This window comes from Emericellopsis cladophorae (assembly GCF_022114955.1).
Source record: "Emericellopsis cladophorae strain MUM 19.33 chromosome Unknown NODE_6_length_900724_cov_123_231613, whole genome shotgun sequence".
Classification (NCBI taxonomy): domain Eukaryota; kingdom Fungi; phylum Ascomycota; class Sordariomycetes; order Hypocreales; family Bionectriaceae; genus Emericellopsis; species Emericellopsis cladophorae.
In genome coordinates, this window is record NW_026250931.1 from 302,731 (window position 1) to 325,413 (window position 22,683).

Consider the following 22,683-nt stretch of genomic DNA (forward strand, 5'->3'; position numbering starts at 1 on the left):
TCCGCGAGCAGAATGTGCACGCCAAGAACGGGAGCTCACGGCACCCCTGCGACAATCTCTCCACCCGCCGGCCAGCAGAGTCAGCACAGGATTACGGCGGACAGCCAGCCCATCTAACAAGCCATTGACTCTCAGATTCCCTCAGCTCGCGTGGCTTTCGAGATGATTGTTGCCCACCAGCTCGACGGCCGGGCCATGTCCCACGGCAAGGCTGGCTGATGCCCCTACTAGTTCATCACCACCGCCACTACCCATGGCAGTAGCAGTGCCCCGTCACTGGCCACAGCAATACCATGGGGCCATATGAATAGCTCAACGTGGGACTGTCGAAAAGGTACATCGCCGGGCAGACCTGCCGGCCGGCGAGTCAGATCCGCCTTGCAGTGTCGTCTAAGCCCATTAAATCTAGTGAGGCCCACCACCCTGCTGAAGCTGAACGAAGCTCCCGTGCACGTATAGAAGTCGAGGCTTCCTGTCGAGCATGGGTTGTTGACGTTTTCCCTCTTAAATTTTGATTATTCGATCACGCATCTGGCCCCCTGTTAATCCTACTCTGCAGGACATTGCTTGCCTCACAGCATCGCGTCTTGCCCGTGTGCGACTGCGCCAGAAAGGGGCAGCCATGATGACAATGACAAGGTCAACAGTGGTGTCATTGGCGACCCTCGCCCTTCTTTCTTACACCTCCGATGCTACCGCAGTGCACAAACGAGATTTGGAGGCGCCAATCGAAATCGAAGGAGGATGGGAGTACCAGGGCTGTTACCTGTAGGGCGCCTGTTCTCTACACCACGAGTATCCGCACATGTGCTGACCGGGAGACAGCGATGTTGGCCGCACCATCGACAAGGACAGCTTCCGCAATGATGAGATGACCAACGAGATGTGCGGTGAATTCTGCTATGACCGGGGCTACAGTACCTTTGGTACAGAGTGGTATCAAGAATGTTTCTGTGGCGACAAGTTGGCCCCTGGTGCTTCAGAAGCTGACCCCAATGACTGCGACACCGCCTGCATGGGCGATGAGGACCAACCTTGCGGTGGATCGAATCGTTTGAGTCTGTACAAGCGCAAAGGTCCGGATGTAAACCCTGGCTGGATGGATTACGAAGCGATCGGCTGCTGGACGTAGGTGCTCCAAGGCAACCCCGAAAACTCACAACGAGGGCGACAGCAAGTTGACTATGAACAGGGATTCCCCCGGTAACAGGGCGTTGACGAGCCAGGAGCACTCGATCGATCCCGTCGACATGACTGTCAAAAAGTGTATTGAGGGGTGCGCCACTCGCGGCTACATCCTCGCGGGCGTCGAGTTCGGCGGAGAATGCTGTAAGTCAAATGATTATCATGGGTCAAGCACCCATGGCCCTTGAACATCTCCTAACCATATACTCGCAGTCTGCGGCAACACAATTACCAACGACCATGAGCTCGCCGAAGCCGATGAATGTAGTTATGCTTGCAGGGGCAACAGGACCGAGCTGTGCGGTGGCACAGGCCACATGAACGTGTATGACTTCAAGCTGCAGTTTTCGGGGCCACCGGCCACCACGTAAGTGTATATGCGGATCGATTTGGAGTCTCCGGGCTGTCAAGTGTGGAAGCGTTGAAAGGAGACTGGCTGACCATGGGAAATCAGAGTCTCGCACACTCCCCTTCCAACTACTACAGAAACACTTTCGGCGTCGAGCGACACGAGCTCGCCAAGCACAACGACACCCTCGACGACCTTGTCAGACTCACAGACGAGTTCGGACTTGAGCTCGAGCTCTTCTCCAACGAGTTCCACTACCAGCTCGGCCAGTTCCACGCCTACAAGCACATCAGCATTTGTAACCACATCAACGAGTGCTAGCTCCTCGGCATCAACTACGACCCCCAGTAGTATATTTGCGGTGAGCGCTGCCTCTTCGTCGTCTTCGTCCTCCTCTTCGCCTGTTTCCAGTGCTGTCTCTACGTCGGCTTCCGTCTCGAGCTCCTCGTCTCCTCCAGCGTCGCCCAGCTCGTCTGCTTCAGCTTCGCCTAGCTCGTCTCCTTCAGCTTCGCCTAGCTCGTCTCCTTCAGCGTCGCCTAGCTCGTCTCCTTCAGCTTTGCCTAGCTCGTCTCCTTCAGCGTCGCCTAGCTCGTCTGCTTCAGCTTCGCCTAGCTCGTCTGCTTCAGCTTCGCCTAGCTCGTCTCCTTCAGCGTCGCCTAGCTCGTCTGCTTCAGCTTCGCCTAGCTCGTCTCCTCCAGCGTCGCCCAGCTCCTCGTTCCCTTCGGCATCGCTGTCGAGCACTTCATCGCCCTCGCTTTCAGCCGCATCGACGACGACTCGCTCTCCCTCATCCTCAGCATCGGCCACTCCCACCCCTTCGAGCATCTCAACCTCGAGTACCACCACCACCTCCTCTCAATCGGAGCAAGAGATTGTATCTACCACCATGTCATCTGCGCCTGTTGAGGAACCCACAGTATGTCCCGGTCAACCCGAGAATGTGCTTTCCTGGACCTGGGCCGGGTGTTACACAGATTCTCCTGCGGCTCGCACTCTGAACTCGAACGCCATGACATCCTACCAGATGACCCTTCAAATGTGCGCCGAAAACTGCGCTGGGTACACATATTTCGGCGTTGAGTACCAATGGGAGTGTTATTGCGGTAATGAATTCCAAGGCAGCTCGACCCAACGTCCCGCATCCGAGTGCAACATGCTCTGCGGAGGTGCCCAGTGTGACTTCTGTGGTGCAGGAGACCGTCTTTCTGTGTACGCCATTGGCGATGCACCTCCCACACCCTCCCTCGACCCATCCACCACGGACGACGCACCCTCGCAGAGCCCTACCGCCCCTGTGCCCACCGATCTTCCCGACGGCTGGGACTACTATGGCTGCTGGGCCGATATGGTCAATGGCCGCATCCTCAACACACAAACCCCCGACGACCCCGAGCTCACTCTTGCTTCTTGCGTAGCTGAGTGTGATCGCCGTGGATACTCTATCGCTGGTACCCAATACTATACACAGTGCTTCTGCGGCAACGCCATTTACAACGGCGGCGAGCTTGCCGATAGTGAGTCCGAGTGTAACACTGCCTGCGGAGGAAACAGTGACGAATTCTGTGGAGGACCAAACAGGATGAGCATCTTCTCCCGTGGCGAACCCACGATCTACCAGCCTCCCAGGGCAACGGAGAGGGTTGGTGACTGGGTCTATGCTGGCTGCGTTACTGACAATGCGGGTCTGGATCGTACCTTCCCATGGCAACTTATCTTCGATGGCACCTTGACACCCAAGATCTGCACCGACGCCTGCGCCGAGTTCGGATACGCTGCTGCCGGTCTCGAGTACGGCGTTGAATGCTATTGCGGTGACCCAGAAAATATTGAAGTCAACGGTGCCAGCATTGTGGACGATGATGAGTGCGACATAGCCTGCGCCGGTGACGGCGGCGCTATGTGTGGCGGCGGTTCTCGCATGACCACCTACTTCTGGGACGGCGATGAGCCTCTGTACTCTTGGGAGTTTCCCGAAGACGGCACGCCCGAGGCAGGCAGCTACGAGTTCCTCATTGGCGGCGTGGTTATTCCCCTCATGACCTCGCAAGCCGTCAACGGCAAGGTCACCTTCCTCGAGAAGTGGACGACTGGCCCTCCCAACTCGACGGGTGCCTACGAACTTGATCTGAGTGCCATTGACAACTTTGACCTTGCTTGGCGAACAATGAACGTGAGGACCGATCTCTTCTGTGCCGCCGGTGTCACGCTCCCGGACAAGGCTGGTCGGCAACTCACTGTCGGTGGCTGGTCAGGCGAGTCAACCTACGGTGTCCGTCTGTACACTCCCGATGGCAGCGATGGGGTTCAGGGCACCAACGACTGGGAGGAGGATGTTGATATCCTGAGCCTTCAGGACGGTCGTTGGTACCCGTCCACACTCAACATGGCCAATGGTTCCATTCTCGTGGTCGGTGGTGAGGAAGGTTCCAACGGTGCGCCTGTCCCTACTCTGGAGATCCTTCCCTTCACAGGCGGTGCTCCGCTGTACATGGAGTGGCTTGAGCGGACTGACCCCAACAACCTCTACCCCTACCTGGCCGTTCTGCCGTCCAAGGGTATCTTTGTCTCCTACTGGAACGAAGCTCGTATCCTGGATGAGAACACCTTTGAGACCATCAAGACTCTGCCCAACATCCCCGGTGCGGTCAATGATCCCATGGGTGGACGTACATACCCTCTCGAAGGCACATCTGTCCTGCTCCCTCAGAAGGCCCCTTACAGCGACCCTCTCGGTATCCTCATCTGTGGTGGCTCGACCGAGGGCGTGGCCAATGCTCTGGACAACTGCGTCACCATCTATCCCGATGCCGCCGAGCCAGAATGGGTCCTGGAACGCATGCCCTCGAAGCGTGTCATGAGCTGCATGGCACCTCTGCCTGATGGTACCTACTTGATCATGAACGGTGCCATGCACGGCGTGGCTGGTTTCGGACTTGCGACCAAGCCCAACCTCAACGCGATCCTCTACGACCCCGAGAAGCCGACGGGCAGCCGCATGACCGTCATGGCCAATACCACGGTGGCGCGCATGTACCACTCCGAAGCCCTGACCCTCCTTGACGGACGTGTCCTTGTTTCCGGCTCGGATCCTCAAGATGGTGTCAACCCGCAAGAGTACCGCGTTGAAGTCTTCAACCCCCCTTACCTCTTGAGCGGCAAGCCTCGTCCCACGTTCACCATGGAGAACACAGACTGGGACTTTGAGGGAACGTACTCGTTCACTCTTGGGTCGCCAGCCGTCAACGGTGCTATCACCGCCTCCCTCCTTGGCTCCGTCTCTAGCACCCACGGTAACTCCATGGGTGCTCGCACACTGCTTCCCGCTGTCTCGTGCAGCGGTACCGATTGCACGGTCACTGCACCTCCTGGTCCCTACATCTGCACGCCAGGGTGGTATCAGTTCTTTGTTCTTGACGGCGGCGTTCCCGCTGTGGGTGTTTTCGTTCGCATTGGTGGCGATCCCGCCGAGCTGGGCAATTGGCCTGAAGGCGAAGGCTTCACTCGCCCTGGCATGTAGGCAGAGGGTTTGATTCTTTCAATGTGGTATATGTTCGGTCCTTTTCTTGACAGCTTATGACCAGCTGTTTTATTCAAATGTTTAGGAGTTGAGTAATTAGTTGATAGCAGCCCCAGAGCTCCACGCACCAGGATGGTGTATCTAGGCGACTGTGTTTAGAGGCATTAATGCGTAATAGAGCCTTGACAGTATGTGCGCGGAATATTGCGAGATGTGCTAGTCATTTGATTGAGCCAAAATGGCAGCACAGCTGCTCAGGATCATGCTTTTGAACGAGCAGGTACCGGGTAGGTAGTTAATGCTCCATAAGCTTGGGATTCCCTGCCGGCATCGCAACTGGGACTGAATAAGCAAAACGTTTGCTCACGCGAATACCGACAGGTCAAAGAACAAGGTAAACTGATTTTACTGTGAATATGGGAAGTTCATAAAATTCGACATTTCTCAATTCCTGTGACTGCTGCGCCTAAGAAAAGCGGCCTGCGGTGCAAGAGATCACATCACGTGACCTGCATGCAAGCTCCGGTATCCGCCGCAACAATTCTTGGGGAAGCGGTAGCACGACGCTCAACACCAGCAACTCGCGCCCTCGACCACGCCTTTAATTCACCTTCCACGGTCGTCGATACTCTATTCAAGATGGCTGCTTTTATCAAGGCCGCCAACGCCAAGATCCGGGCGAACCCGATGCTCGACTACGTCTGCTCGACACGTACGTATAACCTGATAGGAAGGAGATGGGTGTGAGCTGGTAGAAACAGGAGGGGATACAGGGAGAGAGAAAACGCCCAGAAAACAACGGAAAGAGTTGCCAGCACGTGGCAGTGTCTTGTGCGCCGGCAAAGTCCTTGTCCGCAGCTTGCGCACCCCACGTCTGGACATTGGGGGTTCCTGATTTTTCGCGCGAAGCTCTACGACATCGCCGGGCAGACTTGCCGACGCGGGGACACTGGCTGGAACAGATTACCGAACACAAATGATCTCAAGAACACATGGCTGACACGCGTTTCACAGATTTCTGGGGCCCCGTGTCCAACTTCGGTATCCCTGTTGCCGCCGTCCTCGACACCAAGAAGAGCCCTGACCTGTGAGACAACCCAGCGTATCCGAAAGAACGACACACACACGCGCGCGCGCGCGCCCTCTCTCCCTACTTGATGGAAACCTGACCTAACACGTGGGCAACGATAGGATCTCTGGCCAGATGACGGGTGCTCTCTGCATCTACTCGGCCACCTTCATGCGCTACTCGCTGGCCGTCTCGCCGCGCAACTGGCTACTGTTTGGCTGCCACTTTGTCAACGAGGGCGCGCAGCTGACCCAGATGTACCGATACATGTCGTACCACCACTGGGGTGGAAAGGAGAAGCTGAGTCTGGAGAATGGCGTGGAGAAGGCCAAGGAGGGTGTGCAGCAGGTGGAGGACAAGGTGAAGAGCGCGGTCGGCAAGTAAGGACCACCTGGACGAGCAGAAGGGACATGCAGAGGTGTTGTTGTTGTTGGGAGATTCTTCCGCCCCATCGCATGACTGGATGGGCTCACCGGGCTGGACAGCCTGGTGAAAGAGAAGGAAGACACGACGGACGGCCACGGCTTTCTCTGTACTGTAATTGAGACTGGACAGGTATCCAGATCGTGAATCTTTTTTCCTCCCCCCAGTTGCGGTTCCCCCCGCTGGCGCTTTTCTTCCCCGGATCGACACGCACTGGCAAGCTAACTCATTGGGTACCTTGGCCCGTACCATCTCCGGCCACGCCCGACTGAATCTTCCTTTTGATGTAGCCGATTGGGGCCTCGACGTCTCGGCCGTACGTCCGGCGCAGTGCTGACTGGACTGGACCGGCTACGTACGATCTTCTGCTGCGGGCCAGTCCCGTCGTGGGCGTGAAATCTCGGGATCGAAGAGGTGGACTGGCTCATTCCCTTGTTCCTGCATCCCTAGCATGGTATCACGGTAACTGCTGGCAGCTGCTCTGGGACCCGCGGGTAACCACATTTAGCCGTCCGGATCAGTAGATGCCAACCGGTTGGGCATCGGCGAAAGAACATCTGACCGAACGGACTCAGGTTGCACGATTCTCGCTGAACGTGATGCCTACAGGCTGGAGGGAGCGTGGAGCATGCGTGGCAATGCATAGTGACGCGCTGGTGGTGGTGAACATTGTGCTTGGCATGTTCAAGATGCCGAACACTGAAAGCAGTATGATCATGTGTTGTCCTGGAGATATGAAGTCTGGGCCTTAGTCCAGTATTCACGGAGTGACTATGAGTCTTTTCAGGGACTTGCAGGGTGATCTGCGTATCCCACAAGCCTTGACCCTCACATGACAGTGCTGTTGCAGACCGGCATGTAGCCGCCATCTAACGATACAATGCCGAATCTCCGTTGCCCCGTGGGGGTCAAGCTTATTTGCTGTGCGTACGGTGGTACCTACGATTCTACAAAGTATGCAGACCTAGTGGTAGGCTAGTACTGAATCCTCAATTAACCGTAGAGTGATGGACGTCGAATCCCCTTTCGCTAAGCGCCCCGAACAGACCTTTATTACCCGGCTATCGATACTCGGGGGTGATGCCATGCCGTTCGAAGCGAGAAGTTTCCCAGAGGACCAGAGCAGCTGATGACCGCCCCACGGATGCGCAAAGCCGACCCAACTCCAAGGGCTTCGGTCCCAAGGCCGAGGGGTTCCCGCTGGTGGACCTCGGGCCAGGGTCACTCGTGATTGGAGATGTTGTTAGTCGAGGCACGAGAATAGTCAGGGACAGAGCTCCGAATCCAGCACACAGCAGCGTGCTCGTTGCGAGTTGACCCGAGGAAACGCGCTCTCGCAGCCTCCTGTCGCGTCTCGACATCCGTGACGCCCTCGGTACCTCTTGATGCTCATTAGAATCATCAGTCGGTCGTCGAAGAGTGTCAGCGTCCTGGGACGTTCGTGTATGAGGGTTTTTACACATCGGGATTTACCATTAGACAACGCAGAAGACGTAATCGGCCACTATCAGCGCGCACTGATTGGCCCGCCTGGTGGCAGCGCGACTGGAGCTACTAACAACGTACAGCCTCGCGGCAGGCCTACCTACGCGACATCTTCGCCTCTCTCAAAAAAGGAAGAGGAAAAAAAAAAAAAAAGTGTCTCACGCCAATCTGTGACTGACCGAAATTCGCAATCGCTGTGCCAGTTTTTCTCTCTTTCCTCTGTCCGATGCGTCAGAAAAGCCTCGCCGAGCACGGAGGTGTCCATCCATGACACACATTGACTGACACATGCCAATCATCTGGGACTTCCAGACCAGAGATCTACTGCAAGCTTAGCACAGTAATGATGTATCGACTGTTAGGCTGTTAGACAAACTCCCCAAACTCAATTGCTCACGGGACAGTGTAGAGCAGCTTGAGAAGGTTTTCCACCACCAATGTCAGCCGCAGTGCCCTCGGCTCATGGCGGGGCTCCAAGTCCAAGCCAGTGCCAGTGCCAGTGCCCGTCGACGGCGGCTGTTAGTTAGTGATTGGTGCTGCAGGTGCTCTACTGCCCTATCGCGCCGCCATTGCCAAAACTGCGTCACCCGAGACGGGCCAGGCAGAGCAGATACCGTAACCTCACCCGCCTGGCAAGACACTCAAGTCGACGTGACCCCTCTCCTACACGGTTACTTATCTCCCACATCTCAAACCAAATTACCTGACCTCACCCTATCGGTCGATCAGATCTGGCGAAAGCTACGGATTATCCCGCCTGTACTACGTAGAGCAGCAGGCCTTCCCACCCACCCCCTGCAACTTGTTGATCAAGATACCCCACCGCCACGCCCACCCCCAGCCTTGGGCCGAGCAAGAGACTGGACCAAGAACCAAGAGCTCCAGTCGAGCTCTCTGCTCTGTGTGACTTGAGACCCCGCCATCACCGAATCCGGCCCCTCCTACGTACCCGCCGCCTGGCAGATACTCGCTATCAAAACCAGCGAGCCTCGCACTCCTGTACCGCGTGACCCGACTCTGCTCTTCTTGCCTGCTCGAGCTTCGTCGCTACTATCTTCACCTAGCTACCGCACTCCAGCTCAGCGCGATACGCCCGAAGAGCCGTCACAATGGCTGCCGTCGTCCCGCAACAGCCGTTGACCTTCACCGATGTCTTCGAAGACGAAGATGACGTGAAGGAGGCGCCCACCGTCCACCACATCCGTGCCAACTCGAGCATCATGCAATTGAAGAAGATCCTCGGTGTGTCACGTCTTCTGGAACAAAGCTTCGCGAGCCTGCGCTGATCTTTATTCTCCTCACAGTTGCCAACCGTGGTGAAATTCGTGAGTCTCCTTGCGCCAGTGAATGTACAATCCGTTGGCTAACTATGGACAGCCATTCGAGTACGAGAACTCCCTGCTTTTTCCTGGGCCTCCCAGAGCAAACCTAGACAGCTTGGACAATTGCTGACATGGAGCTTCTGCTAGATTTTCCGAACTGTACGTGCCGTCCGACATGGCCAATTGGTTGACCAGAGCGCTGACCACCGTCCCAGGCTCACGAGCTCTCGCTGCACACTGTCGCCGTCTTCAGTTATGAGGACCGTCTCAGCATGCACAGGCAGAGTACGACTACCTCCCGCCTCCCACGAACAGTACTGACGGGCTCGCAGAGGCCGACGAGGCCTACGTCATTGGCAAGCGCGGTCAATACACACCCGTCGGAGCCTATCTTGCCGGTGACGAGATTATCAAGATTGCTGTCGAACATGGCGTTCAGATGATCCACCCTGGTTGGTTCCTCTCTACAGAAAGCTACAGACGACTCGCCAAGACGAACTAACCACTCCAAGGCTACGGATTCCTGTCCGAGAACGCAGAGTTCGCACGCAACGTCGAGAAGGCCGGTCTCATTGTAAGCTTCCCATCGCCTAGGATTCGCCATCATGTACAGTACCGTGCTGATTTGCGCAGTTCGTCGGCCCCTCGCCTGATGTCATCGACTCGCTCGGCGACAAGGTCTCAGCCCGCAAGCTCGCCATTGCGGCCGATGTGCCTGTCGTCCCCGGTACCGAGGGCGCCGTCGCGACATTTGAGGAGGTCAAGTCCTTCACCGACCAGTATGGCTTCCCCATCATCATCAAGGCTGCCTACGGTGGCGGTGGTCGCGGCATGCGCGTCGTCCGCGAGCCCGAGTCCCTGCAGGAGCACTTTGAGCGTGCCACATCCGAGGCCAAGTCGGCCTTTGGCAACGGCACCGTCTTTGTCGAGCGCTTCCTCGACAGACCCAAGCACATTGAGGTCCAGCTCCTCGGTGACAACCACGGCAACATTGTCCACCTGTACGAGCGTGACTGCTCCGTCCAGCGCCGTCACCAAAAGGTCGTCGAGATTGCCCCCGCCAAGGACCTGCCTCAGGAGACCAGGGACGCCATCCTGGCGGACGCCGTCAAGCTCGCCAAGTCTGTCAACTACCGCAACGCGGGAACGGCCGAGTTCCTCGTCGACCAGCAGAACCGTTACTACTTCATCGAGATCAACCCCCGTATCCAGGTCGAGCACACCATCACCGAGGAGATCACGGGCATCGACATTGTCGCTGCGCAGATTCAGATCGCCGCCGGCGCCACTCTGTCCCAGCTCGGCCTGACGCAGGACCACATCTCGACCCGAGGTTACGCGATCCAATGCCGAATTACCACCGAAGATCCCTCCAAGGGCTTCCAGCCCGACACGGGCAAGATCGAGGTTTACCGATCTGCCGGTGGTAACGGTGTCCGCCTCGACGGTGGCAACGGCTTCGCCGGCGCCGTCATCACCCCCTACTACGACTCTATGCTGGTCAAGTGCACATGCCATGGCTCAACATACGAGATTGCGCGCAGAAAGGTCCTCCGTGCCCTGATCGAGTTCAGGATCAGGGGCCTCAAGACCAACATCCCCTTCCTCGCCTCTCTTCTGACGCACCCCACCTTTATCGACGGAACTTGCTGGACGACTTTCATCGACGATACCCCCTCGCTGTTCGACCTCGTCGGCAGCCAGAACCGCGCCCAGAAGCTCCTGGCGTACCTTGGAGATGTCGCCGTCAACGGCAGCAGCATCAAGGGGCAGATTGGCGAGCCCAAGCTCAGGAGCGAGATCATCATGCCCGACATCATTGCCTCCAACGGTCAAAAGATCGATGTCAGCGAGCCATGCCAGAAGGGCTGGCGCAACATCATCGTCGATCAGGGCCCCAAGGCCTTCGCCAAGGCTGTCCGCGACTACAAGGGATGTCTTTTGATGGATACCACTTGGCGTGATGCCCAGTACGTGCAACCGTTTCCCTCCATGCTGATGTCCGTCGTTCTAATGTGATGCAGTCAATCGCTCCTGGCGACGCGTGTGCGCACAGTCGATCTACTCAACATTGCCAAGGAGACGAGCCATGCGCTCTCCAACCTTTACAGTCTGGAGTGCTGGGGTGGCGCTACCTTTGATGTGGCCATGCGTTTCCTGTACGAGGACCCTTGGGATCGTCTGCGTAAGAGTAAGTTTACTCCCGTGCCCGTGTTGCGCGAGGATCTCCTCAGCTGTCGATCATATGCTTACTTTATCAAACAGTGCGGAAGCTCATTCCCAACATTCCGTTCCAGATGCTCCTTCGTGGTGCCAACGGTGTTGCCTACTCCTCTCTACCCGACAATGCCATTGAACACTTTGTCGAGCAGGCGAAGAAGAACGGTGTTGACATCTTCCGTGTCTTTGACGCCCTGAACGACATCAACCAGCTGGAGGTTGGTATCAATGCTGTCCACAAGGCTGGCGGTGTTGTTGAGGGTACCGTGTGCATCTCAGGTGACATGTTAGTAAGTACAATTTTTTCTACTTGCATGCCGTATACGGCATGTTCTCGCGGTGGCCCAATATTCGTGGGCGAAGAAGAGTCAATATCTGCCCCTTGACCCTTCGGGCGCCGCAGTGGATAACGCTCACTGACGTTTGCCTGTAGAACCCCCAGAAGAAGTACAACCTGCAATACTACCTGGATCTCGTTGACAAGCTCGTCGCGCTTGACATCCACGTCCTGGGCATCAAGGACATGGCGGGTGTTCTCAAGCCCCATGCGGCCACCATCCTCATCGGATCTATCCGCAAGAACCACCCCGATCTCCCGATCCACGTACACACCCACGACTCGGCTGGTACTGGTGTCGCATCCATGGTTGCCTGCGCGCACGCGGGCGCGGATGCCGTCGACGCCGCGACCGACAGTCTGTCGGGCATGACCTCGCAGCCCAGCATCAACGCCATCCTCGCGTCTCTCGAGGGCTCCGACTTCCAGTCTGGCCTGGACCCCCGCCAGGTCCGCTGCCTGGACACCTACTGGTCGCAGCTCCGTCTCCTCTACTCCCCCTTCGAGGCCCACCTGTCGGGCCCCGATCCCGAAGTGTACGAGCACGAGATCCCTGGTGGCCAGCTGACCAACATGATGTTCCAGGCCGCGCAGCTTGGACTTGGCTCGCAGTGGCTCGAGACCAAGAAGGCCTACGAGCAGGCCAACGACCTCCTGGGTGACGTTGTCAAGGTTACACCTACCTCCAAGGTTGTCGGTGACCTTGCCCAGTTCATGGTCTCCAACAAGCTCTCGCCAGAGGATGTCAAGGCTCGCGCCGGAGAGCTCGACTTCCCCGGCTCCGTCCTCGATTTCTTTGAGGGTCTGAGTAAGAGTCCACTCCATAGATATGCCCCATTGACTGTGCTAATCAACTCCTCTAGTGGGCCAGCCCTATGGCGGCTTCCCCGAGCCGCTGCGCACCGATGCTCTGCGTGGCCGACGCAAGCTCGACAAGCGTCCCGGTCTCTTCCTCGAGCCGGTCGACTTTGCCAAGGTCAAGAAGGAGCTCGGCAAGAAGACGGGCGGACCGGTGACCGAGTGCGACATTGCGTCGTACGTCATGTACCCCAAGGTTTTTGAGGACTTCCGCCAGTTCCAGCAGACTTACGGCGACCTGTCGGTCCTTCCGACCCGGTTCTTCCTCTCCAAGCCCGAGATTGGCGAGGAGTTCAATGTCGAGCTGGAGAAGGGCAAGGTGCTCATCCTCAAGTTGCTGGCCGTCGGTCCCCTCAGCGAGAACACGGGCCTGCGCGAGGTCTTCTTCGAGATGAACGGCGAGGTGCGCCAGGTGACCGTCGTCGACAAGAAGGCGGCCGTGGAGAACGTCAGCCGCGCCAAGGCCGACCCCAGCGACTCGAGCCAGGTCGGCGCGCCCATGTCGGGCGTCCTCGTCGAGCTCCGCGTCCACGAGGGCTCGGATGTGAAGAAGGGCGACCCCCTCGCCGTGTTGTCGGCAATGAAGATGGTGCGTTTATTGAATATCTCTCAGCCTGACTTCCCCAGCTAACGTGTATATCAGGAAATGGTGATCTCTGCTCCCCACAGCGGCAAGGTCGCCAGCTTGCAGGTCAGGGAGGGCGACAGCGTCGACGGTTCCGATCTGGTGTGCCGGATTACCAAGAATTAATGCGCGATTGTCGACTTGGGGCATGGAGGCAGATGGTTCAGCTGCTATATATTGCTGAGTTTATGATTCTTCAATGAGTACATTGTTGCTTTTCCTTTTGAAGTCTGATGGTGACGTTGGAAGAAATGTGTCCCAAATGAATTGTATCTTCAGAACTTGTTCATCCGCCCAAGAACTACCAGCAGTCAATACCATATCACAGCATGACACCCTGTCAGGGTGCACTCTACATCCCCGTGCTGTCTCCAAGCCGTATAGGGTTAGCCGTTTGTCGGGACAATCCACCAGAGTAGGAGTCTGGTCCGTTGGCACATTCGTAGGTACCTACCGAAAATCAGAACTTGACGTAGGCCTTTGCCGCTTCGGACCCAGATAAAGGCCGGACAGCCGGTTTGATACCGAATCCAAACAAGTATATAAGGTAGGCAAGTACTTCACCCCGCGCATCTGCCGCAATCCTACTGCAACCCCGTCCTATAGGCGTCCACACGGGGAACAGATCGCCATGACAGGGCCATTTTGGGGTCCTCCGACCTCATATCTCAAGTAAGTGTGGCCATCCCCCTCCACACTCTGGCGCTATACTCAGTGCTGACTTTACATTTCTCGCTATAGCTTTTGCGAAGAGGTAAGGTAGTTTCCTGGCTCATCCAGCTCATCTCCAACGGCGACGTGGTTGTTGCGACACGGTTCTGATCGATCTCTTGGGTACTAGGATTACGTCATTTCGCGATATGTTGGAGAAATCGTCAACACGTTGAGCAGCCTCACGTTCGGTACGACGATATCCTCCAGCAGCAGGGAGTAATCTTGCTGACGGTTGGTGTAGTGCTCTACGGCCTCTATGGGTTGGCAACATCGTCGACGTTCCCCCGCGGACCGCGACTGGTGTCGTATCTCGGTCTCATGGGTGTGGGAATATGCTCTGGCGGCTACCACATGACGCTCAAGTACCACACACAAATGGGTGCGTAGTCTCTTTCCCACCCCCTCTCTCTCCTGGACTAGAAGGTGAGAGAACCAGATTCTGATCCGTGGTCGTGTGTCCTTTAGCCGACGAACTGTCTATGCACCTGCTCACGACACCGCTCATATACCGCCTACTCACCTACAAGGTCACGCCTGAGCGCACGAGGACTGTGGGCATCATCTTGTCCATTCTCTTCACCATCGTCATGGTGACCCACATGGTCATGGACGAGTTCCTTCTCCATGCCACAGCCTTTGGCTTGAGTGTGTACATTATCGCCTCGCGCGGGCTCAGACTCTCTAAGCAAGTCCCTGATCCTCATGCAAGAGCGCTGATCAGCAACGCGTCCATCTTTGGTTGCCGTGGGTTTCCCCCGAGGCATAGTGCCCCCCTTCCACAAGCGCACGGATGCTGACGTTGCCATTCCTATAGTGTCCTTCGCAACAGGCTACGCGCTGTGGCTCATTGACGAATTTGCCTGCCAGTACCTGATCCAAGCAAGACATACGATTGGCCTGCCCTTTGCCTTCCTCCTGGAGTTTCATGGATGGTATGTCTGGCCTCGAAGCACCGCGTTACTATCCCCGCTGACTTGTCAGGTGGCATGTTCTCACCGCCATCGGTGGCTACGCGGCCGTGGAGATTGTCAACATTCTCACGGCGGACAATGTCTCGACAAAGTCTATAGATTCTTTGGCGTGGCCTGTGCCTCAGATGACGAAGCTGATGACTGGACGCAGAGCGAGCGTTGGAAAAACGGCATAGGCAGCAGAAGTAGAACAAACGGCAAGTTTTAGGAGTAAGGGGGAGAGAGTACGCACTCGGACAGAGGATCAGAGCTGGAAGCATGCGGCGTGTGAAAAATTCAGGGAGTTTTCATTGAGTATATCACGTCTGTGGCGTAGAATTAGACATTGAGTAGAACATGATGAGGACCGTCCTCAATAGATTCGAGATGAGAACATCAACTGAATACACCACTGTGAGAAAATCTCTTGTGAAGTTCGAAAGCAACAGCTTCGACGGTCTTCAAATGTCCTAAGAGCTTGATGAACAAGTTGCTCAGGCACATCCCTACCTTCAAGGTGGTGGACCTATAGGACCGTGAATCCTCCCATTCCGCGTCACTCTCCACAGAGCAGAACAGTGATTAGCATAACGATGTGCTTAACAACAATGAAGTTTTATTTACATACAGGTGAGAGAGCCTGGTGCACTCAGACAGTTGCCGAGCAACGTCAGCCACTATGCCACCGCCAAAACCGCGCAAGGCTGAAGATGCATATTCCCACCAACAAGGACACCATTGAAGCCCGTCGACGTACATCGAGCCTGCGAGCTGAGAGAAACGTGAGCATGAGCGCCATGAAAAGGCCATGATGACCCAGATACGTCGCAAGCAGACTCAGGTTGCCAAAACTACAGTGGGCTGGAGAACCATGGATGAGGCCGCCCGGGCAGCTTTGCTGGCTCAGTCCGACATGGCTGTCGAGGCGGAGTAGTACGTCTCGATCACCCATGGGAGCTACACATTCTGACAGAAGCACAATCGCCCAAAGAAAGGACACTATGACCAAGCCGCGAGTTACGAGCAGAGACTGCACACATCAGTAGCGAGCGTGCTCGACAAGATGAAGGAGTGTGAAGAGGACAGACGGTTGGGATACTGAGGATCTAGCAGATGATTCCGACGATCCAGATTGGCAGGAAACCGAGGTCACTCTTTCCGAGGTGTCTCCCCCTTCGGGTCCCATCGTCAAGGATGAGCTCGAGCTGGAGTCCCAGCCTTGGGGCTCTTGTTGGAGACAGTACCGTCCTACAGAACCAGAGGCGGACTCCGCGGACGCCGTCTAGTCGGGCATCCATCCGGTCCAAGCAATACCGCCAGCAGCACGGCAGCAACAAGGGAGGCCGTTGTTGATACTGGAGGCGGAGCCCCCTGGGACGACCCGGCTACTATGGTTGCGCTTCAGCCACCTCTTGTCACAGCGCGTTGCAGCGATAGGGCATCTCTTGGTCCAGCCTAGTTACGTGGATGTCACGGGGTACATGGGCTCTCATTGTGTTTATCGCAGGGATAAGGAGCTCATTATCAACTGGGGTCGTGCATCCATACCATTCATCCTATATATCTCCAAATGGCATCGGGAGCCGCTACTGCCAAGATTTCAGCCTCCTATAATATATGGCCCGCTCGGCCATGTGCGAAAGGCGCATTCCCCAGGCCCTCTATTCCTGCAGATCGTTGTGGGTATCTTTACATCATTTCAGCGTCTGCTGAGCCTGTCGCTTTCCTTCCTTGTTCTGCTAGGGAACGCTCAGTGCATGGTTCGGAATTGCCAACTTGGCGCTGGCATGGCCTTCAACGCGCTCACGCCTCGTTGCTGGGGTAGGGGACCTGCGACAGCGGGACAAACTCCTCCTTGATGGCGCGCATGTTGACGAAGCGCGTCATGAGGTTGCTGGACCCAGCCTTGTCGTCGGTGCCGCTGGCACGGGCACCGCCAAAGGGCTGCTGGCCGACAACGGCGCCAGTGCTCTTGCAGTTGACGTAGAAGTTGCCAGCGGCGTTGCGGAGCTTCTCCTCGGCGAGACGGATGACATCGCGGTCCTTGGCGAACACGGCGCCGGTGAGACCGTACTCCGAGGTCGAGTCGACGAGCTCCATGGCCTTCTCGAAGCCCTGCGGGGTGCTGTCGTCGTAGACGTAGGTGGTCAGGATGGGACCGAAGAACTCGGTGCTGAGGAACTTGTGGGCGGGGTTGGTGGTCTCGTACACGGTGGGCTTGACAAAGTAGCCCTTGGAGGAGTCGTAGCTTCCACCAGTCACGAGCGTGAGCTCCTTGTCGTTCTTGGCCTCGTCGATGGCGCCAGACAGCTTCTTGAAGGACGCCTCGTGGATGACGGGGCCGAGGAAGTTGCTGTGGTCCTGGGGCGCACCTTGCGCCAGAGGCTCCATGTGGGCGACGAGCTTCTCCTTGAACTCGGGCCACTTGGACTTGGGGACGTACAGGCGCGAGGTGGCGCTGCACTTCTGGCCCTGGAACTCAAAGGCGCCGCGGACGGTGTTGATGACGGCGTTGTCAATGTCTGCAGTGGGGTGGACGAGATGGAAGTTCTTGCCGCCCGTCTCACCGACGATGCGAGGGTAGGAGCGGTAGCGACCCTCGGCGACACCCTGCCCAATGGCGCCGTACAGCTTGCGGAACACGGCGGTGCTGCCGGTGTAGTGGAGGGCGGCAAACTCCTTGTGGCCGAGGGCGACCTTTGTGATCTCCTCGGGGTTGCCGGGGACGAACTGGATCACGTCCTTGGGCAGGCCAGCCTCGAGCAGGATCTGGTACACCAGCCAGTTGGATGCGATGGCGTAGTCGCTAGGCTTCCAGACGACGACGTTGCCCATGAGGGCCGGGGCGCCAGGCAGGTTACCGGCAATGGCGGTGAAGTTGAAAGGGCTGACGGCGTACACGAAGCCCTCGAGGGGGCGGTACTCGAGCCTGTTCCAGACGCCCGAGGCGTTGTGCTGGGGCTGCTGGGCGTAGAGCTCCTCGGCGTAGGCGACGTTGAAGCGGAAAAAGTCGGCCAACTCGGCCGCGGCGTCGATCTCGGCCTGCCAGGCGTTCTTGCCCTGGCCGAGCATGGTCGCCGCCATGATCTCGTAGCGGTACTTGGTCGACACGAGGTCGGCAGCCTTGAGGAAGACGGCCGCGCGGTCGGCAAAGGGCAGCGACTCCCAGGCGGGCTTGGCGGCGAGGGCGGCGTCGATGGCCTTGTTCACGTCGGCGTTGGTGGCAGTGTGGTAGGAGGCCACGGTCTCGCCATGGTCAGACGGGTTGAGCTGCTTCGAGAGGGAGGACGAGGTGACCTCGGATCCACCCACGACCACGGGCACGGTGTACGGCATGGACTTTTGGTACTTTTCAATGGCGGCGGAGAGGCCAGAGCGCTGCTGGCTGCCCTTGGCGTAGATGTGCTGTGGTTTCAGGTTAGCTGCCGGTGCTCCCTCATTCTCTTGTCATCCTGCGCAGACTCACGTTGGGCTCGTTGGCGACCTGGGGCGTCTTGAAGGCGGCCAGCGAGGCGGTGGCCAGGGTACGCTGCTGCACCGAGCGGACGCTGGTGGCCGCCACCCTCTTGAAGGCCATGGACTGCATGATGGGGAATCCTTTGGAGAAGATGTTGACCGTGTAGTCAGAACCAACAAGGCTAAAGAGATTGAGGTCGGGTCAGGTCAAGTCAGGTTCAAGTCAAGTCAAGTCAAGTCAAAGGGAAGGGGGAAAAGAAGGCTGGAGGCAAAGGGCGGACGAGCTCGAGACGGCTTATCACGGCATGGATAAGAGAGAGGTGGGGCAGCCTGGTGAGCCAGTGTGACGTCTGCAGCGTGCCGGCCTGGCGCCTGCCCAGTGCCTTACGTGTATTGTACGTACCTACGGAGCACGGAGAGGTTCCCCCAGATGTCGGTCGGCCCGGGCACTGAAAATTGTCGGTAAGGCGTCCCGACGCGCAGTGATTGGTCAATTGCTTCCCTCCAGGCCAGCGCTATCGGAGCTTGCTCCGGTCGTGGTCGGTCGGTCACCGCGCGCTCATTCTCATTGTGCCCCAAACGATATATGGGGCCCATGATAACGCATCGTGATCACTCACTCCGTTCAACAAACTCCAGTCGCTGACTCGCCGCTACTTTTGAGATTTTTTCCATGTACAGCATTCTCCATCATCATGACACTGAAAAACTAACAAGTGAACTGTACCCTCTCGTCCTCCGCCATCGCGTGGTATCTGGTATCTCATATAGTGGAAACAATTTCCTTCCTAGCCACAAGAACAAACAGTAGACCCTCCGTGTCAAAGCCTCTCGCGTCTTCCACGGACCCTGCCTCCCATGGTCACGGGTCTCTCGCCTCGAACGAGCGCAAGAGTCCACGCTTCGAATCGGCCCCATCTACGCTGCCAACCCTTGCCTATTGTGCTGCGCTGTGGACGGAGCCAGCGGGAGCCGCGGACGCCGGCGTCGTAGGCTTCTGATACGCGAGCAGGGGGATGCTCAGGCCGTACCCCTCCGTCAGGCCTTGACGGTTCGACGGGTCAATCTCAATGTTGATGCGCACGTCCAGACTGCCATCGTTGCCGCGGCCATGGGTCTCGATGGAGGCCGCCTTGTGCTTGGTGCCAGAGCCGACTTCGCCTTGGTGCAGTACAGAGTGCCCGTCCTTGCCGATGAATGACTGGGGAGCAGCCTCGCCGCCCGTCTCGCTTGCGCCGTTGACATTGGTGGTCCCGCCGTTCGAGCCGGCCATGGGCTGGTTGTTGGGTGAGTTCTCGGTAATGGACGCAAAGTTGCGGCTGGGCATGGTGCAGCGATTGGAGCCAGACGTCTTGCTCGAGTCGCCCGGATCCTTGTTGAACATGTCGAGGAGGGTCTCATCCGTGTCGTGGTCCAGATGGTGGATCTTGTTCCTCTTGGCCAACAGGTTGGCAACAGCCTGGGGCGGGGGCTTGTTGACAATGGCCGACGAGACGACATTGGCAATGTAGCGGTGGTCCTGCTCCGCGGGGATCTTGAGCTTGGGGTTCGAGTAGAAGCGGCCCAGGGCAGCTAGGTGGACGTCACCTCCAAGGATGGTGACGCGGCACGAGAACTCGGAACCGACCTCCTGCAGCCTGTGAATCAGCATGCTGCGTTCCGCCTTGTGTACCCTGGCGGTGTAGTGGTCGTCGAGGTCGTCCAGCAGATCAAAGTTGCCGTCGAATTGGTTGAAGAGGGCGCCACCCACGCCGAAGCGCTTGTGCATCAGCTTCATAGGGCCCGCGAGGGGGCTGCGCAGCACGTTCTCGAGCCAAGTCAAACGCTGCGCTTCGTTAGTTGGACTTGCGTCGTCACCACAACTCGGGGGTGGGGGGCAGACGTACGGGGTATGCAATGGGAATGCCCAGCAGTACAATGAGATGCGTGATGGGCTTGTCCGAGGCGGCCGCGGCACGAAGCTCATCGTACACCCTCTTGAAGATGAGATCGTAGGTCTCGGGATAGTTGATCTGGTGGCGCGTGCGCTCGACACGGGCATCGATACCCATGAGCGCCATGCGGGCGCCAAGTCGCGTGAAGATGTTGAACGAATGCTCGGCGACATAGGGTCCAGGCTTTGCGCCCACAATGTACGACGGATCGCTCTTCGGCTCGGCGACAAAGGCGCCGACCATCTGGTTGGGATCCGGTCCCTGTGTCGACTCGGCAAGAGCGGCGGAATCTGACCCCGTTAGCTGACGAACCTTCTCGGGGGCATACAATGCACACCTGTGGTGTACGTCGAGGCGGGCGGCGGCAGGTGATGCTGGAAAAGCATGTAGTACTTGTGTGCGACACCTCCAATGCCACGGAAGACGTCACAGCGCATGAAGTGATCCGTGTACGAGCCGAAGCCATCGATGATCTAGGAGGTCAGGGGCTTCCTCTTGGTTGTCCTTGACCGTGGAGGGGTGGTGACTTACATCGTGGTCGTCCCAAATGTTCACCTGGGCGATCTGTCCGTTGACCGAAGAGAACGGCTCCGTGTTGTACCATCGGATGTAGTTCTTGAGATAGTAGTCGTCGCACTCGGCGCGGAGCTTCTCCGGAAAAGGAAAGTCTCTGCGCTTCTGGGGATTCCCGATATTGGCCCATGGATACAGCGGGCCTTCGACGCGGATGCCGTCGTTGTAGATCTGGTCGCCTCCGCCAAGCATGACATGGTACGGCCTAGCCTGGTGCTTGCGGATCACGTCGTTCCACAGGGCAGCGCCGCTCCAGGCGTCCTCGTCCGTGCCGACGCTGAACCCGTTGCACGAGTGGAACATGATGCGCATCGACTCGTCCTCGGCAGGGATGAAGAAGTTGTTGGTACGCGGCTTGTGTTGGCTGCTGAAGCGCATGTCGGGCACAGAGTATTCGTATTGGACCTCGGTCGCCTCAATGGGCGCGTCGATATCAAAGGCCCAGAAGGTGTTGCGCGCGTCCGAGTAGAGACGCTGGGACTCGAAGCGCATGTCGCCATTCTCGCCGCCAACCTCGCCGCCGCCATTGGCCTGTCCGTCCACTGCAGGGAGTCCTCCGGCAGCGCCTACTCGTCGCATCACGAGGGACGGCTTGAAGAGGACGTCCGGACCGCCGCCCTTGATGACGATCAGGACGCTCCCGTACCATCGTCCGCGCTCCATGCGGCGGTAGTTGAGCAGAGGACCGCAGACAATCTCCCTGCCGTCGCTGGGCTCACCGCGACCGTCCTCGGCGTCTCGTTCGGGCTCTGCGCCATCCTTGGCATGTCCGGCGGCCTCGAGAATCGGCTTGTAGCCCCCACCGGCGGTGACGGGGCGGTCGGCGGGTGGCTCGACGCGGGAGGACTTGTTGATAAAGTCAGCCAGCTCGCTTGTGCGACCAGCGGCAGCATCTTCGCGCGCATCGGCCGCCTGCTGGGCGTGCTGGGCGTGCTGGGCGTGCTGGGCGGCGTGTTTGGCAAAGGCGGATGACTCTTGGTGACGCCACTTGCTCGCGGAGGCATAGGGGTTGGGCGCGCGGCCGTCGCTCGAGCCCGGAGGCTGGGGGCTTCTGGATCGTTCGCGGTCTGCCATGTTGGAGGGGGAACTCTGAACGGCCAGGGGGAGATCAGAAGGGAAGCCAAAGACCAGACTTGGGGGGAAGGACCGGCAGAGGTGGGATGAGGTTGGGCTCCGCGTATCGAGGATTAATTATTACGTCGGAGAATGCAAGATCTCGGGAGTGGGCAACTTGCATTGTCTGGACCGTACTTTCCTTGTTGTCGAGCTGCAGCTCGTGGTTGTACCAGTAACAGCTAGGCTATGGGCTTGGCGTCGAGCAGGGATGGCAGATCGATCATCGACGGCCGATATGGTTGTGCTGCTAGCCTGCTACCGCATCTAGCGCAGCTAAAGCGCAGTCGTTGCTAAGGTCACTAACACGTTGCGTCGCGACCGTGGTGTACTCCAAAGTCCCGGTGTCATAGAAACGAAGCATCTCATGGCCGAGCCCCTGAGGGGTTCCAGACATCGTTACTGTTAGAGTTCAGCCTTGTAGTCAGTGGAGTTACACCACAAACGTTATTCCACAAAACCCGCATGATTTGGCTGGGATGATAGCTTTAATTAAGGCAGGCATTGAGCTGTCTCGAACACCGAGGGCCCCTTGGTGATGTAATAGGCCTCG

The 22,683-nt window shown here is 57.7% G+C and overlaps 8 protein-coding genes across 8 annotated transcripts; 5 read left to right on the forward strand and 3 right to left on the reverse strand.

Annotated features, from left to right (window-relative positions):
* Positions 1-622: 622 nt before the first annotated feature.
* J7T54_001661 (uncharacterized protein) lies at positions 623-1,556 on the forward strand (the record flags this gene model as incomplete). Its single annotated transcript, XM_051503681.1, has 4 exons — positions 623-768; positions 826-1,128; positions 1,211-1,329; positions 1,399-1,556. The coding sequence occupies 4 exons, from the start codon at positions 623-625 to the stop codon at positions 1,554-1,556; spliced, it is 726 nt and encodes a 241-aa protein (XP_051364641.1).
* Positions 1,557-1,591: 35 nt separating this feature from the next.
* On the reverse strand, positions 1,592-2,359 carry J7T54_001662 (uncharacterized protein; the record flags this gene model as incomplete). Its single annotated transcript, XM_051503682.1, has 1 exon — positions 1,592-2,359. One exon carries the CDS (start codon positions 2,357-2,359, stop codon positions 1,592-1,594), a length of 768 nt encoding a protein of 255 aa, XP_051364642.1.
* Positions 2,360-2,570: 211 nt separating this feature from the next.
* On the forward strand, positions 2,571-5,051 carry J7T54_001663 (putative glyoxal oxidase precursor; the record flags this gene model as incomplete). The annotated part of the gene is made up of 1 exon (XM_051503683.1): positions 2,571-5,051. One exon carries the CDS (start codon positions 2,571-2,573, stop codon positions 5,049-5,051), a length of 2,481 nt encoding a protein of 826 aa, XP_051364643.1.
* Positions 5,052-5,690: 639 nt separating this feature from the next.
* On the forward strand, positions 5,691-6,504 carry J7T54_001664 (UPF0041 domain-containing protein; the record flags this gene model as incomplete). Its single annotated transcript, XM_051503684.1, has 3 exons — positions 5,691-5,763; positions 6,066-6,138; positions 6,243-6,504. The coding sequence occupies 3 exons, from the start codon at positions 5,691-5,693 to the stop codon at positions 6,502-6,504; spliced, it is 408 nt and encodes a 135-aa protein (XP_051364644.1).
* A 2,633-nt stretch (positions 6,505-9,137) lies between these two features.
* Positions 9,138-13,516, forward strand: J7T54_001665 (Pyruvate carboxylase; the record flags this gene model as incomplete). Its single annotated transcript, XM_051503685.1, has 13 exons — positions 9,138-9,279; positions 9,333-9,353; positions 9,406-9,413; positions 9,498-9,509; positions 9,566-9,635; positions 9,683-9,802; positions 9,863-9,924; positions 9,984-11,320; positions 11,375-11,541; positions 11,616-11,860; positions 12,004-12,715; positions 12,771-13,354; positions 13,409-13,516. The coding sequence occupies 13 exons, from the start codon at positions 9,138-9,140 to the stop codon at positions 13,514-13,516; spliced, it is 3,588 nt and encodes a 1,195-aa protein (XP_051364645.1).
* Positions 13,517-14,021: 505 nt separating this feature from the next.
* On the forward strand, positions 14,022-15,251 carry J7T54_001666 (uncharacterized protein; the record flags this gene model as incomplete). The annotated part of the gene is made up of 7 exons (XM_051503687.1): positions 14,022-14,062; positions 14,132-14,144; positions 14,232-14,292; positions 14,346-14,483; positions 14,570-14,848; positions 14,919-15,036; positions 15,086-15,251. 7 exons carry the CDS (start codon positions 14,022-14,024, stop codon positions 15,249-15,251), a joined length of 816 nt encoding a protein of 271 aa, XP_051364646.1.
* A 1,606-nt stretch (positions 15,252-16,857) lies between these two features.
* On the reverse strand, positions 16,858-19,255 carry J7T54_001667 (Delta-1-pyrroline-5-carboxylate dehydrogenase-like protein; the record flags this gene model as incomplete). The annotated part of the gene is made up of 5 exons (XM_051503688.1): positions 16,858-18,459; positions 18,521-18,692; positions 18,914-18,959; positions 19,131-19,166; positions 19,225-19,255. 5 exons carry the CDS (start codon positions 19,253-19,255, stop codon positions 16,858-16,860), a joined length of 1,887 nt encoding a protein of 628 aa, XP_051364647.1.
* A 192-nt stretch (positions 19,256-19,447) lies between these two features.
* J7T54_001668 (uncharacterized protein) lies at positions 19,448-22,091 on the reverse strand (the record flags this gene model as incomplete). The annotated part of the gene is made up of 4 exons (XM_051503689.1): positions 19,448-20,335; positions 20,397-20,734; positions 20,782-20,917; positions 20,976-22,091. The coding sequence occupies 4 exons, from the start codon at positions 22,089-22,091 to the stop codon at positions 19,448-19,450; spliced, it is 2,478 nt and encodes an 825-aa protein (XP_051364648.1).
* Positions 22,092-22,683: the final 592 nt, after the last annotated feature.